The sequence below is a fragment of the Kryptolebias marmoratus genome, linkage group LG13 (genome assembly GCF_001649575.2).
Source record: "Kryptolebias marmoratus isolate JLee-2015 linkage group LG13, ASM164957v2, whole genome shotgun sequence".
Lineage (NCBI taxonomy): Eukaryota > Metazoa > Chordata > Actinopteri > Cyprinodontiformes > Rivulidae > Kryptolebias > Kryptolebias marmoratus.
This window is the reverse complement of record NC_051442.1, coordinates 17,120,500-17,137,411: the sequence shown is the minus strand read 5'-3', so window position 1 is coordinate 17,137,411 and position 16,912 is coordinate 17,120,500. Positions and strand designations below refer to the sequence as shown.

Here is a 16,912-nt window from a genome sequence, read left to right as displayed (position 1 = left end):
CATTTGCTTCACTGGTGCAATAAGTAAAATGATCCTCTATGTATTTAACAGACTTTTGTCTGATAAGGTTGATGCAGTCTATTAGTTCCAGTGCTGATTTATTAGAGGATGTAGATATTTCTAATTTTCAGCGCTTGTTCCAAGCTGAGCTTTAACAGAAACTATACAAATAAATAAATTACTTCATATTTGTTCTCATTAATTCACAGGAAATTGCAACATTTGAACGTGAAGCAGCCGTCATAACAAAGAAAGACGTTTACTGTTATCTTTTTGCAAACCCTGTTTTAGGTATGCAGACTGTAGATTAAAAAAAAAAGCACAAAGAACGGGATAGCAAGTCGCAAGATATGACTCTGGGGATGTGTAATTAAAATCTACAAGATGATGGAGCAAACTGATCCTTGACACAAGCTTATGCTTTTAATAGCCTTCTTTTAGATAATCACATATTATCCAATTAGAATAGAGTCACCATTAGAGGAGCGTTCCAGGTGTGCGTTTTATAAAGGAGAAACGTAAAACCAGTTTTCAGAGCTTCATCATTTAAAGATGTGATAACGCCAAAGAGAAGGTGCCACACAATGGGGTGTGTTTGTATAAATTTAACACAAGAAGAACAAAGGGAAAAGTAATCATTTGGATTGCAAATAGTTGCAATTTTCACAGAATGCCGTTCAAGAACAGAGACATAAACCTGACGGCTATTCCGTGTTATGCTTACAGACAAGTGCAAAACAAGGATTTTGGATGTAGTGAACATTTCATCATCTATTCCGACTCAGTCGTTGAACAGTTGTAAAAGAAAAGAAAAAAAAAACGCTGGACCACTACATCATCTGTTTAACAAAAACACATTATGGAATCATCATTAAATGCACGTAATATGCAGAATTTAGAAATGGATGTTTTCATTTAACTCTCACAAGAGGAGAGGACAAAAAGGTGCATTAAAGTTTCTGAGCAAACGAACATATTGAGAATGTGAAGGGTAAGATTAGCTGTTTAAAATCTTGACTGGATCTATCAAACTTCCTTGGCTGCACCTTCAACTCTCTGAACTGGTTGCAACACTTGTCAATCTGGAACTCTGCAGACCACAAACTGGAACGCTGATGCGTAAACCGAACAGTTTGTAGGCTTTCATCTTGGTCTCGCAACTGAGGAAAAGAGTTGGTGAAACAGTGTCCACAATTTAACTCTGTAAAGTTTAGTTTTAAAGAATGAAGCTAATTAGTTAGAAAAATGTCCCATGTGTAAATCAAGCTTTTCACAATACCACACCTAAACATGAGGTTGTGTTCATCCATGTTGTATGAAGTTAGTTACCTTTTCACTTATCACAACTGAATGCCTTCCCTTTGATAATAAAGACCTCCACTACTGTAAAGTCATGACGTAGTGAGGAAGACTCCAGTGCTGAAAACACCATTTTCTTTTTCATGGTCTGTGTTCATTGCAAATTTTCCTGACTGCTGTCTTTGTCTCGCAGAGTAAGAGCAGTGCCAGCTGAAAATGTGATTTCCTGTCGTTGGCATACCAAAACAGATGCTATCATACTGTTCAAAAAGTTTGGGTCCACCTATTCATTCATTTAGAATGGGTCCTCTTTCTGTTACATGGCAGGGCATTACAAAGGCAAACCCCGTTTTTTGAGGTCTTTGTCTAAGATGTTTTCCTGCAAAAAAAGTCTTATTTAACAATGGCTTTCCAAAGCAGAAGCTGTGTAAGTGTATGGATTTATGCCATATAAGTTTTGTACTGACTCATAAAATCTTGTCCAAGCTTTATTTATTTTCAAAATGTTGCTTTTTTTATTATTGCATAGTTAATTGGTTTTGAAAAGGTGTGTCACCAAATCCCAGGACTGAAAGTAGAAGGGATAGACTTCAAATAGATGAATCACTCAGAGCAATTAAAAGCAGCACAGGTCAGAGGCCAAACACTGGTACAGTTGGCAAGAGCAAGAAAAAGTGCACACCAAAGAGGGCTCACATTTATAGAAAATGCATCCTCTTTTGTTTTTTATCAGTTGATGTTTGTCCGCGTTGTTCAAGGTGGAGCCCAGTAAAATCTGGCAACTTCCCGGCAACAACACGAAAAACAAAATAGGTGTGAAATCAGCGAGTCATACCTGAACAAATCCCTAGCAGAGTCAGTAGAAGGTAAAGTCCCGTGAAGCTGGCAGACATCTCTGAGAGCGGCTCCGAATCCGGTCAGAACACAGAGTAGTTCGGACCGCAACTTCTGCAGCAGAGCCGATGGAGATGAACGGGCTGGGGTGGGGGGGGGGAGTTGCTGAGCTCCGGGAATCACACCAATAACACTGAATCAAAGTTCAGATCACTCGCAGGCATGGTTGCGGGGGGGTTAAAATCCGCTCTTCAGCAGCGCGTCCGCATGGATGGGTTTTGGGTTTCTCTCTTTCTCTCTCTCTCTCTGCTCGCGAGCGCTTCCCCACGCAGAGAACTTCNGGGGGGGGGGGGGGGGGGAGCGCTGACTTTAATGCTTTAAACTCCCCGTGCTGCCCCGGTTTCTTTTGGCTGGCGCTGGTTGGATGAGGCGCCGTGCGTCTTTGCGCGCGGAGCTGGGGTTGGTTTCTGTTTCCCACTCAGAGGCTTTTCTGTTGTGCTGGGGAGATTCCTGTGGGCCAGGCACCATTTGACCACAGAAGGATCTACTGACAGCAAAGGCTCCACGAGGCTTTGCTTAAAACTCGCGGCATATGAAATTATGACTGGTCAAAGGAAAAGTAAGAAGAAGAAAAAAAAAACATTAAAAATATCTCAAACTGTGGGGCAGACTATTTATACCAGCAGTCTCTTAAATTCGTGGCAAAGTTCCACGGCACGAAACTTTTACTGGAAGCCAGCAACAGCGGAATATAAATTAGACGCCAATTAAATAATTTGTTTCCAGCGTCCATCATTATCAAAGAAGTTATACCTCAAGAAGAGTCTTTTTATGATGCATATTCTCCAACTAAGACTCATTTAATATTTTAAAGCGTGCCTTCGGTTGAAAGTGAGCATAATGTGACCTTGATGAATGATTTATTCTGGTCTCCTATCAAAAGCTACGTGCGCTGCGTCTTTATTAGAGCCAAAAAAAAAAAAAAAAAGCTCTGGGATCACATCAAAAATATACCGCGTTCTTAATGAGTCAGTAAAAAGCGCCTTGATTCACACAAAGCACCAACAGAAAGTTTTTTTCTTCTTCTTTTTAAGACAAAGTACTTAGGATGTCACCAGTCGGACCCTCCCATTCAGGCCAACATGACAAACCTAGAGAGTGCACGGATTTACTGATGTACCACGTCCTGGTGTTATAATACAGTAATAATCAAATACATTAAAATCCTTTCACTAAAGCTGAAACTAAACTGAAGCGTTCTCGCCTTCTGAACTCTGCTTGCAGGATCTCTTTCATGGTGAACCTCAAAAATGTCTTTGTTGTCTGAGCAGGCCAGCGCTCCCTCTGCTGGCCGCAGCCTGTAATTGCAGTCTGGTGTGGCGGGCTTCTCTTTCTGATGCCTTTTGTGGCTTTAAGGAAAGAAACAAAAAAAACAAACAGCTGCTGTCTCAAGCTACTTGTATATTTTACTACAAATATTTCTGTTTTAAAGTACTGTTGCGCTCTAATTCTGCCCTTGATGTATAACACTATGACAGTGTTAATTGTGTGCTGAGTTTTGTTTTTTTTTTAGCAAAAATAACAAAAGAGAGGGAAAGCATATTGCCTGCTGCCTTTCGTGCCAGAGTTTATAACTAAAATCATCCGATGCTGAGAAGGGTTTGAGTTTTAGCTGCCATGTAAATGATGTTGTGTGCAATCTCGTACGGTACTGTGAGACCCGACGAGACGTGATAGCACTCAGAGAGTGTGTTGAGCTTCTTCCACAACAAAATTAGTTCAATTTCTGTCAGACTGGCTGGGTTATATCCATTTTTGCTGTTGCTGTTGTTGTTGGATATGGAGATTGGCCAATCTTGAATTTAGCTGACCCCAAAAGGTAATCAGTTGCAGATGTGCATGCAATGATTACTTTCTGTGGGTTTCATTAAAGTCTGTCCAGTGGTTCATGAGATATTTTGCTAACAGTCAGACACAGCTGACTCCAACAGTTAGTGCCAAAGTTTTAATCATCACTATTGCACAATGTGTAGTGCTCTGAGTATGGGCTGGGGAGGTTGCTCAGATACTACCACAATAAATTGTAGCTCTATATCTGTATATTTTTGTTTTTTTCTTAAAGTCAATTTGTTGTGGTGACTATGCTGAATTGAGTTGACTCCAAAAGGTAATCAGATGTAGCTGTACACCAAATAATTATATCCTGAGAGTTTCATTGCAATCCAGTGGTTCATGAGATATTTTGCTAACAGTCATACACAGTTGACTCCTATAGTTAATGCCAAAAAATAAAAAAAGAAAGATATTGAGCGACCACTTAGTGCTCAAAGGGATGAGAATGACTCTCACTTACAACCACACCAGATTCTAGCTCAGTATCTGTAAGATTAGCTGACTTTTAGTCATTTTTGGTGTTTGCTAAATTTGCTTAGCTGCGGTGGCCATCTTAAACGGGGTTCACTCCAAAAGTGAATCAGTTGCAGACGTACATCGAATGATTACTTTCAGAGAGTTTCATCAAAATCTGCCAAGTGGTTCATGAGATATTTTGCTAACAGACCCGACAAAAGAACACTCACACAGACACAGGCCGAAACCAATATCACATCTTCGGCGGCGGGCGATAAAAACGGAAACCCTCATACATATTTCACCCAGATTTGTAACAGGAAAAAAAAAAAAAGACATGACAGATATTTATCTTCAAACCAGTTCAGCCATGTCAGCTGGCAATGAAAGAAGTGATGCTCCAGGACTTTTAAAACGGAACAAAGCTGCCTTCGCTGCCCTCTAGCCTCAAATCCTTTAATTGTGGATTGTAGACCACTGGTGGCTCTGCTGAATGCACTCAGCTTTGCAAGAATAACAGCGGGTGAAATACAGGGCATTACAGTCTCACCACGAGCCCCTGTCTGCTTTTATAAAACGTGCGCTCGATATATATTCTTTTTCATTCAAAAAGCACCTTCTATTCTCCTCTGGCTTTTTGGTTTGTCCTTTTTTTCTGTCTCTCTCCCTCTCTCTTTCTGCAGCTTCTGCTCATCACACAAAGGTGCAGACGTGCCTGAACTGTTGTGCCGTATTCCTCGCTGTTTGCCCCCCATTTTGATTCCTTGCTGCACATTACTGTTGCTTCTTCACGCCTATTTTCCCAACAGGGACAAGTTTGTTTTTTTTTTTTCTTTTGTCCAATTTTTCCGACCAAATATTATCCTCACCATGACTCTGGCAGCCCAGTTGGCTGCAAGAGTGACTTTGTATTACAGCATTGTGGAGGACAATTAAGTCTTGTTTCTCCACAACACCATAATTAGTCTCGTTCACAGGAATAAGCTGAGTTTTTTTGTCTGTTGTTGTTCTGTTTTCTGTTTTTTTGTCACAGCAAGGTACAAGCACAAAGAGAAGGGTGCGTGTCCATACGGGGTGCTCCTACTTTCTGCTTTTTTTTGTTTGTTTCTTTGTTTGTTTCTTTGTTTTACCTCAGCATAATAACAGGTGAAATGTGCACAACTGAATGCAGAATCTGTGAGCCCCGACATCTTTTCCACATTATCTCCATCTTGAGGATTTTTAAGAACAGATGGTAGGAGGTGGGGGGAGACAGACACAAAGATATGCACATCATCGTAGCAACAAAGCAAATAATATGGCAAGGATTTCCAGAAGCCTGTGCCAAATACTGGGAGCTATTTATTTTCATTTATTTTATTCCAAAGTAGCTCTCCAGCTGGTTCTCAGCCAGGTGAGGAAATATCCACCCCCCCACCCCCCCAAAAAATGAACAAAGCCAAATCCCCCCCCCAAAAAAAAGATCATTTAGAATCTTCTCAGAGCCACAAAGTTGGCCTCAGTTAGGCTTCAATTAGTCACTGTTTACTGTTCTGCCCATGAAAAATACAAACAGGTTGAAAAGAAAATAAATATGACTGAAATAATTCCTCAGTGGATCAGGATGATTGGGAGGAGAATATTTCAACTATCTGCTTGTGGACACTGCAGTTAGCAGCTTCTTTCACATTTTTATTTCCTCCGTTTTGTTTTCCATGATGAGTCGTGTCTCCCCCCAGCCTGACAGCTTCTTGGCCGTCACGTTTCTTGTTTAAGTCTTTGTTTATTTGTTGCCTCTCCTTGCATATGCTCAGGATCAACCGGAGCAACGGAGGAAGACTCAAGCGAGACATTTCACAACAGTTTCTCAGTCTTCCACCAAGCTGGCATCAGCTTTAATGGTCGCAAGGACTTGGAAATCTTTTTCTGAAGTGCAAAATCATTCCATAAAGATTTGAAATATGAAGTTAAAGCTTACACCAATGGTAAAAATTTGCTTCTGAATAAGCATTTCGTGAAGAAATACTGAGCACCTGTCACCTTGCATGCCAGTGTTTTAAACAAACACCTTGCATGAGCTGTTAGCTCTCAGAGCACACGTGCAAACACAGGCGATTACATTATCACCTGTTGCCCAGAACAGCAGGCAGTAATAAACCCTAATGGACAGAAACAAATATAAGCGCTATAATAGGTTCTATGATAAAAATTTTAAAAAAAAATTAAAAATCATTAAAATCATCAGAAAATGTAAAATAAATTTTGTATTTGACGGTCTTAATCCCCTGTCATTAAAAGGCAAAAGGCAGGCAATACCTATTTCTTTGTGTGTGAGAGTTTGTGTGTCTGTTAGCAAAATATCTCATGAACCAGTGGGCCATTTTTTATTGATACACCTAGAAAGTAATCATTAGAAGTACATTTACAGTTGATCAATTTCTGAAGTCAACCCAATTTAAGATGGCTGCCACAGCTAATCATGCTTAGCAAACACAAAAATGGCTGTAACTCAGTCAGTTTTACATATATTGAGCAAAGAATTAGTGTGGTAGTAGCTGGGAATCATTCGAAACATACTCTGAGCACTGTATCTCATTTAACTGAGTGAGATATGTTTTTAAAACTTTGCCATTTACTGCTGAAGTCATTCCTGTCAATCTGTTAGCAAAATATTACATGAACCCCTGGACGAATTTCATCTAAACTTTTAGAAGGTCATCGTTGGATACACATTTACAATTGATTGACCTGTGGAGCCAATCTAATCTAATAATCTAATTTAATACTCAAAAGAGAGAGGTAGAGAAGCTCATGTAACTTTGGGTCAATTTGACCCAAAAGCCATGGGAGGGTTAAGAGGGCCACGACAGCCAACTGACCACACAAAACAGAAAAATAGCTACAATTCAGACAGTTTTTAATACAAACTTTGGCATTGGCTATTGGAGTTACTCTTGTTTGTGTGTTAAAATAGCTAATAAATGACTGAACAAATTTTAATGAAAACTTTCAGAACATTGTCACTGAATACACATTTACACCTGAATATATTTCGGAGTCAGTCCGATTCAAAATGGCCACACCAGCTGACTGAACTTAACCAACACAAAAATGGCCATAGCTCGATCGGTTTTGCGGATGTTGAGCTTAAATCTTGTGTGGTAGTAGCTGAGAGTCATCCCAAACACATATACCAAGCGTGACACTTAGCACGTTGTTATTTCAAAGGTTCGACCTAAATACTCCTTCAACTCTCAACATAAAATGATCTTGTTTTACAAGCTTGCATGAAAGGCATTCCTTCATGAAATGTGAGGTTTTTAATTCCTGGATAGGGGTCAGCACTGAGGAACTGCTACGGCTGAACTGACAGGAGAACAGTTGCATGTTTGTTCCACATCAGTACATCCCATGTCAGAGCCCTTAGCGTAAAATGTCAAAGCAAAATGAAAAAAAAGAAAAGAGGATTGAATGGTGTGGACACAGCACTTGCAGTGTGGAGCAGCTGAACTGGCATTATGTAGCATTACAGGCTTTGTCAGCAAAAGGAAACAAAGAATTCTTCCTGGGTTTGACACTGGATCCTTCAGAAGACAAACACGGGAGTCAGCACAGCCCGCAGCACATTTACACAGTCAGCCGGCTTTGTCGAGGCTTATTTCAAACCTCTCTTTGGAACAAAAGTGAACACTGCTTGATCCAACAAGATAAAAAATAATAAAAAAAAGAAGAAGAACAGAAAAATAGAAGAAATCAGGAGACTACACATGCCTGTTGGCTACATTACTGGCCACAACCTTTCCACAAATTCTTTAAGTAAATATCTCTAACTACATGCTGGACCTTGACGCAGCAGAACACTTCACCGCAGCGAGCCACTGGTGTCCATTAAAAACAGGAAACTCTGCTGCAGAGGAGGATTCGGAAAAATTTTCTGGTCTGATGTTGGGTTTCTTCAGCATCATTCAGATTCAGAATTTGATTTAAATAACTTAAAATTAGGAATCCAAAATTTCTTGTGTAAGCCATTCAGGCTGCCTGTCGAAGCTAAGTGCTGTGGAAACCGCTTTCTTGGCAAACTTTGAGACCCTTCCTTGTATTCGTCACCATTTAACCCTCCTGGAGCCCTCGTAGCTGAAGAAATGAAGAGAAGCCAATTTGACCCGAAGGACATGTCCATCTTTTTAATACCACACTTTTCCCATTGTCTGCTAGTAACATTCAGTGCAGCGAAGCTCATACTGCCTTTCTTTTGTCTGCAGTGACTTTGTGTCAGTGCCAGTTTGGAACAACTTTAGAAACGAAAAACCTTGATGAAGCTGTGAAACAAGCAGAGGCTTTTCTGAAGGGTTAAACTGGCATGGTGTAATTGACAATGTGAGTTAACACCCCCTGTTGTCTTCATTCCTTGTTAAGTAGTTTTGTGTTTCTGGTCAAGAATGACTGACCCAATCTGTCTGGTTACAGTAAAACTTCTTAATATTTCATTTAATATCAGTTTATGCTAGGATAGATCTTTATATCAGCTTACGTTCTTATGAATAGTATAAAATTTGATCTTCTGTTTGGTTTCTATGACCTGTAGGCCTCACTAAACTAAGCTCTTGCAACTTGTTTTTGAGTAAAACAAAAATCATAATGTATGCATTATTTTAACCATGAAAAATTCCTGGATGAAACACATTTTACTGTTTTTTTTATCACAAACTACTTGACTGTTGGTCTGGATGATATTCTGTGTTGTCTTCGACTTCTCACACTTCCTCCTCTACAGCATTTTTCATGTGAGGTTCCTCACCTTTTCTCCTCATCGACAGTTTCATGATCCAAGAAATGATCAATAACCTCAGCGTATGTTGTCTGGTCATTGTGCTGCCACAGAATGAATTTGCCACAAGAAAACCTTCATTGTACTAGAGCTGCGAGAAAACTTCAATATAGGGTTTAAATGATGTTGCTATTGTGAGAACGCCAACAGCTCTACTTCCAGTAGGGGCAAATTATTTTTGTTAGGGAAAGATTCCCATGAAGGTTAAGGTGTGTGTGTGTACACTGTTTATGTTTGTGTGTGTGGTTTTGATATATTCTTTTACCTTGTCAGGACCAGTAGCTCTTATAGGAACCAATTACACAACGCAATGCCCTAATAAGAACAGAAAAATTAACTTTGTGTGTGTGTGTGTGTATGTCTATTCAAAAACAAATTATTTGAAGCTGTGAGATAGGACTTATGTGTGTTTCCTGAAGTCTTTTTTGACCCGGAACACCACAGATGTACAAAAGTTAAATGTACCACACAAAATTTTATAAAAAGTATCAAATAATTGATTTTGTCTCTTCAGATGCCCTGTGTCGGCAAATTCGTGGAGTTTCATGTCATTCAGATAAAAGAGCCATCCAAAGAGCACAACAGGAGGGTTCAGAATTCTTTTCACATGAGTCGTAATGATTGCAAAAAATATTTTCATCACAGAAGCTGAAAGCATTCTCCTCATGTGGTTTAAAGCAAGCATTTTATAAATGTTGGTCCTTACCTTTGTATCCAATGTTGTTGTCAGGATCAAGTCCTGTTTCTGAACCGGGTGTGTGTGTGAAGACCTCACGGCTCCCTCCGTGCTTTCCTCTGTCTGTTTATATGGCAATAAAAACAGCAGGTTAAAAAAACTAAATTCACAAATTATTCAGCTTATCTGCTTTCAATCTAACTTGAGTTTAACCATAATCAGGAAAGTTGAAAAAGGAAGAGTAAGTGGCAAAATAGCCGCAATCACTATGACAAAAAGAACTTATTAACATTGTTAAAGTTATTTAGATATATCAAGCAAAGAAAAACAAACAGGCAAACTGTTAAAAAAATAAATAAATAAACTTCAGTTCCAATTCCATAAATATTCCTCTTTCTGGCAGATCATTCCATCGGTGCAACCAGTGTGAAGTTAAATTTATGGCTATAAAAAAACATGAAGGAAGTGTGTGAACATATCACTCTTGTGTTCTGGGAAATAAATAAGCAAAGGGGATGGTCTCCTACAACTAACTAAAAAAATCAGACTAACTAATCCCTGTCTTCTACAACGTCTGTTTAATGGCGTGGCTTCATGCAATTTAAAACTGTACCACTAGAGGGAGCCATTGAATTATTGTGTCATTGACAAGAAAGAAGAAAATAAAAACATTATTTATTTATTTATTTATTTATTTATTTATTTATTTATTTATATTATTTATTTATTGCCATAGTAGTGTTAGGGTCTCTGCAGTCCTGCTGAATTGTTCTGCTCTAATAACTGTAACAGTCTTATAAAAATGTATTTGTGATTTATTTACAGTTGAAACATTTGTACTTCATTATATGCATGTCAAAACAAAGGTAATTAATACATAAATTGGACAGATTTAAATGTAACTGACTTTCTGTTGCAAAACTTATATTTAAAACTAAGTTTATAAGCGCTGAACTTAGTATATATAGTACTAATATAGTAACTAAGTATATATTAAAAAAAATTGGAGTTGTATTTTGTAGTTCATTGTGCAAATTTTTTATCACCCACTGGCCACAATGAAAGGGGACAATCATGATGTTACCTCTGTTTGCTTGTCTGTCTGTTAGCAAAATGTCTCAGAAAATACTGGATAGATTTTAATTAAACTTTAAGAAATCAAGCATTACCTTTCCAGTTAATTAGTTTTTAAGTTTAACACAAAGGATCGTGTGTCTTTACATGTGGTTGTGCAGGGGAAAAAAGCATTGTGACTGACTTTAGTGGATACAACATATCATAGCATTTTCTGTGCTACAACCAGCTCAATTTAATAATAATAATCATATAATAATTTAATAATAATTACAAGTGGCATTCCCTGAAATAATGCATATCACCTGGCACCTTGTATCCCAAAGTTTTACTGATCTCTTCATTTTTTTACTGAACTCATTATTGTAAAAGAGATCTTTATCTCAGTGGGGGGGGGGTTCAGGGTAAATAAAGGTAAGTAAAGTTTTAAACAAAGATCTTGTACATCTATTACCATGAGTTGGGAATGACTCTCAGCTACTACCACATTGCATTTTAGCTCAGTATCTGAAAAAACTGTCAGATTTATAGGCAATTTTGTGTTGGCTAAGACTGATTTACTGTGGTGGCCATCCTGAATCATGCTTACTCGAAAACATCAATTGTAGACGTTCGTCCAGTGATTACTTTCTGAGAGTTTTGAAAACATTTGTCCAGTAGTTCATGAGATTTTTTTCAAACAGACAGACAAAGTGGACTCCAGCAGTTAATGCAAAGGCTTTAAACAAAGATCTCTGTCATCTGTTAGTGTTCAGAGTATGTGGTGAGGGTGACACTCAGCTACCACCACACCAAATCTTAGCTCAATATCAGCACAACTGACTAAGTTATAACCATTTTTGTGTTTGCTAAGCTCATTTAGCTTTGGCAGCCATCTTGAGTCAAATTTACCCTAAAAGTTAATAAGCTGTAGATGTACCTCTAATAATTACTTTCTGAGAGTTTCATTAACATACATTTTCTAGTTCATGAAATATTTTGCTAACAAGGAAACACACGCACACACAGACACATGGTGGCAGCGTATAATTATGTCTAAAATGGGTACTATCCAGGTAAGAGAGGCAAATACCCAAACCCTTCTTCCATTCTTTTCCCTCACTCCCTCATTAATAAGATCCTTACCTGATGAGATGTCCATCCCCTCTCCCAGCTCCAGCTGGATGACACAAAGCATGCTGATGAGGAGCGGTACGTGAACTGCCAGCATAGTCTCAAAAGATCCAGTTTGCCTTCAGGAAAACCCTCATAAATCTGGAAAAGGGGAGAGTTTGGTTACTGCTGTTGTCAACGTTTCATTCCCCAAATAATCCATGAAAATATGACTAATATTAATGTCAAGGGCAGTTTAAAAGCTGAGAAAAAAGACAAAAATCTGAAAAAAAAAAAAACATGAGTGTGCTTTGTGTTCATGTATCCTGCTGGCAAATATCATGTTGTTTGTGTGAAACTCCACTATAGGAGAGAGAGAGAGAAGCAGACAGATGGACTTTCCTCTGAAACCAACCCAGCAGCCAAACTCCGGGTTTGCTTGTTTCACAACCATCCACTCGATACTTAGCAAGGAACGTCAGCGTTCCTTTTCCTGTCATATACCAACATTTTAATAAGCATCCAGATTTAAAACAGGTTATTTTTGTGCTTTGGTTAAAACTGTCCGGGACTCTGCTTTGCAATCAAGTGCTTCGACGAAATCCCACGTGCTCACTCACATTCCAAGTAAGAGACAGTACAAACAGGCAAACACATTTACCTGCTGCAGTCAACCCCACCCCCCAACCGGAACAATCCGGCAACACGTCTCAAACGCGCGCGCACACAACATGAAACACACCCTCGCTCTCAAGTGGTTCTGGTGATGAGCCACGGTGACAGTTCCAGGCGAGGAGGGGAAAAAAAGGAAGTGACTTCTAGTGATCAGCCATCTGTGGTACAAACAGCTCTGCAGCCCATCCAATCTGTCTGATTGAGTTCCAGATTCATGGGATGTCTTGGCACCCCGTGGCCACTGACTCCATGCAACACTTTAATTGTTCAGAGATACCAGCCAACTTTGTAGAAATGCCAGAACTCCAGCAAAAAAAAGGCAATTTTACCATAAGAACATGTGACAGTGAAACTATGATTATTTTAATTTACGGGGTCCTGTTTTGAGTTGTGTCATTCTGTCACTGTCGAAAAATTCTAATTCCTTTTAGTTGTTTGGTGTTTATATCTCGCAAACTTCATCGACCATTCTGAAAGCAAGCAGTACAGACCACTGATCGTGTCCTAGATTCTTTGAAGATTAGATATAATACAGAAGAGCCAGCTGCAACTCACTTGTAGATGTAAAAGGGATAGTCTGCTCATTTTGAAGTGATGTTCTGTCAAATAGTTATCAATAGTTAATACCCTATCAGCTGAAAGAGCAAGGAGTATGAAGGAAGAAGCAAGTCTTCCTCTAGGATAGGCTAATGACTAGCCGAACAAGCCTGTTTTTATTTTCTTTTTAGACTTATAAGACATGTTTTTCAGAACGACATACTGGTGTGACAGAACGCTGCATTAGATAACAATGAACCTGTAAACTTTGTGTAGACCATATATCCCGATAGTGCTGCTGAGGCTTCTGAATGTATCAGTCTGCTGGGAGTTGAGTAAACCTTTGGACTAACTACGTGCTGATCAGGTGGATTGATAGAGTCATAGCCTCAGTACTATCTTCTTCAGTGGATCTATGCTTACTCAGCAAACATACAAACAATGTTATGCAAAAGTGTTAAAATTTAATAAAAGGAAACATCCTTTAGCCTAGCCTGGGCAAAGACTTTAGCCTCTTTCTCTATATACTGATGTCATGGCTGATAAGGTAATAACTATTGCTAACTATCTGACAGAACATCACTTCAAAAATAGCCCAATTATTCCTTTCATGTCTAAAAAGCTGCATGTATCTGTATTTTTCTGTATATAATGTTTATCATGAAGAAAGTAAAAGTACTAAAAGTGTTTAAAGTTTAGAACGTCAGTGTGTAAAGGGTTAAAAAAGGGAAAAAAATAATATGATTGTTTGAACAATGTGAGTTTGATATAGCAAGAAAATACAGTTTTCATGAATTAGTGTATAATTTGTACAAAAGTCTTTCATTTTGCTAAAGACTTGTTTTGTCCTGCTGATTGGTTGTGTGATTGCGTGAAGCATGAAGTGTTTTGATAGAAGGAGGTTCTGCAATAAAAGTGTGTCTAAATTATTCACAAACTGTTGAAAAGGGGAAAAGAATGTTGTGCTGTGATTTTCTTTTCCCGCTAATCTAAATTATTAGAGCAAACAAATGGGCTGGGTGAAAAAAAGTCTTTTCATTTTTAGATTAATAATAATATTTTGCAGCTCGTGGCGGCATAGTAATTTGCATACTTTTAGGCTTTTTTGAAAAAGACTAAATTCCCTTTCAACTTGCAAAACACTCAGGTTTGATGTTTAAAAAAAAAAGATTTTGTTCTGTTTAAGGACATTTATATAATAAGCGCTGAAAAATAAAATTTTCTTTGTTGAACATGAAATGTAAAGCTGTCAAAAAGGAGCCTGTTATCTTTGTGAGCAGCAATTATCTCCGAGCTTTTCTGTTCCCAAGAACATTCCAACACAGCTACTTGACATATTTTACATCTGGTTTTGATCTGGTGTATGAATATTTGTTGAATCCTGTAAGTCAGCCTGGGCTTGGCTGTATCGCGCCGTCTAAACTGCTCTGTTATGACTCACACAAATGTTCTGCAAATCTAGTAAATATGCTGATGTTTCAAAAGCTCTGAGCTGGAAACAATAAATTCCATAATAACACAACATCCAATATGAATTCCTTCCATTTCAGATCTGCACTTATAAAAGCATTACTGACACTCAGAGACGGGGGAAGGTTGCGTTTTACAACAACAATGAATATTTAAATGTTCGCGGTAATCATGAAACTGAATTTAGTTTTGCCGAGTCCTTTGGAGAAGATTGGAAGTAGAATGAATGAACGGAAAGAAAAAGGACATAAATTCAATCGAAACCTAATTTCAAACAATCTTGACGGAGAAAAAAATCACCAGCAACAAAATGGTTATGAAAATACATTCAGATCTACAGTGAAAGCATTATGAAATGTGTACTTCTCATGAAAACAAATAAATTGTAGGGTTTTTTTGGTCAAAAAAACCCTACAAATGTAAAATGAGTTACATTGACACTTTTAGCACCTTAGGTGTATGTTGGGAATGACTCTAAGCTACAACCACACCATGTTTTAGTTCAATATCTGTAAAAGATTACTAAATTACAGTCAGTCTTTTGTTCACTAATGTCAAGTACCTGTGGTGGACGTCTTGATTTGTGTTGACTCCAAACCCTAATCAGTTGTAGATGTACATCCAGTGATTACTTTCTAAAAAATTCATTAAAATCCATTCAGTGGTTAATGAAATATTTTGCTAACAGACAGGCAGAGTTGACTGTAATAATCAATGGCAATGGTTTTAAAAAAAATCTTACAGGGTCAGTTTGTGTTTGGAGTATCTGTTGGGGATTACTCTCAGCTACTCCTACGCTACAATTTTAGCTTAATATCTTTAAATTTGGCTCAGTTATAGCAATTTTTGTCTTTACTTAGTTATGGCAGCCATCTTGAATAGGACACACTCCAAAAGGCAATCAGTTGTAAACATTCATCCAAAGATTACTTTCTGGGTTTAATTAAAATCCATCATGTAGTTTAAGAGATATTTTGCTTTAACGCTACAAACAAACACACACACACAGACCTGGGCTAAAACACGATCACCCTTTCGCTTCCTGATGCAGACCACAATAAACTGGATCTAAATTGACATAAAAACCCACTTGCAGCCACATTCAGTACTGCTGACATCCCAGAAAAAAACATGAGGGTAAAATATCCGTACAATCTTTCTGTACATGATCCGAAACAAACAGGAAGAAGTGTGCTGTTCAAATGAGATGAGGATGCCGATGTCCTCTTGGCTCCTCTGTCTGCCGGGGAGTAATCACAGCTCACCATCTAACACATTGTCAATAAGACTCAGCAGACAGATCACATACTGAAGAGCGAGCACCGGACCGTGAAGAGAACCAGCTTCCAACAACCTCCCCCCACTTAACACACTCCCAGCTTTTCCTAAATTTAATCCCACATACCCATGCGGACATGACATGTGCAATATGCTACAAATCAACAAAACGTTGGAGATATTACAGAGGATACTTGTCAGCTGATGTGCAGTACCACTGCTTGCAATTGTTGTTACCCGCCGCCGAAAAAGGTGGAGCGATAATGTTTTTTGCTTGTGCCTGGAGGTGTGTTTGTTTGTTTATATTGTCAGCAAAATATCTCTGAAAGGATTTTAATGAAACTTTCAGAAAGTAATTATTGGGTTGACGATCACAACTGATTAACGTTTGGAGTGAAACTGATTCAAGATGTCCGCCACAGCAAAGCAATGTTAGTAGACCCAAAAATGGCTATACCTCAGTCAGTTTTACAGATATTGACCTAAAATTTGGTGTGGTAGTCGCTAAGACTAATTTGATATTTATACTTTGAGTACTACCTGATTGTGCAAGACTTTTGTTTAAAACTTTGCCATTAACTAATAGAGTCAACTCTGTCTGTCTATTTGCAAAATAGCTCATAAACCACAGATTTTTCAGAAAATAACCAATCTACAGGTGCTGGTCAAAAAATTAGAATATCATGAAAAAGTAGATTGATTTCAGTAATTCCATTTAAAAAGTGAAACTTGTATATTATATTCATACATTACATACAAACTCATATATTTCAAATGTTTATTTCGTTTAATTTTGATGATTACAAATGACAACAAATGAA

The 16,912-nt window shown here is 38.3% G+C and overlaps 1 protein-coding gene across 4 annotated transcripts in view; it reads right to left on the bottom strand.

Annotated features, from left to right (window-relative positions):
* The window catches only part of LOC108233901 (roundabout homolog 1-like), a 102,920-nt gene that overhangs the window by 81,806 nt on the left and 4,202 nt on the right, over nt 1-16,912 (bottom strand). For 3 of the 4 annotated variants that reach the window (XM_017412667.2, XM_017412668.2, XM_037979021.1), the window contains exons 2-3: nt 12,165-12,293; nt 9,996-10,088 (exon numbers count right to left, since the gene is read on the bottom strand). In XM_017412667.2, the coding sequence (XP_017268156.1) occupies nt 9,996-10,088; nt 12,165-12,249 (178 nt within the window). In that variant the 5' untranslated portion in view covers nt 12,250-12,293. Of the gene's footprint in view, nt 1-2,134; nt 2,468-9,995; nt 10,089-12,164; nt 12,294-16,912 lie in introns of those variants that run through there. The other variant, XM_017412669.2, reaches the window with a different exon arrangement.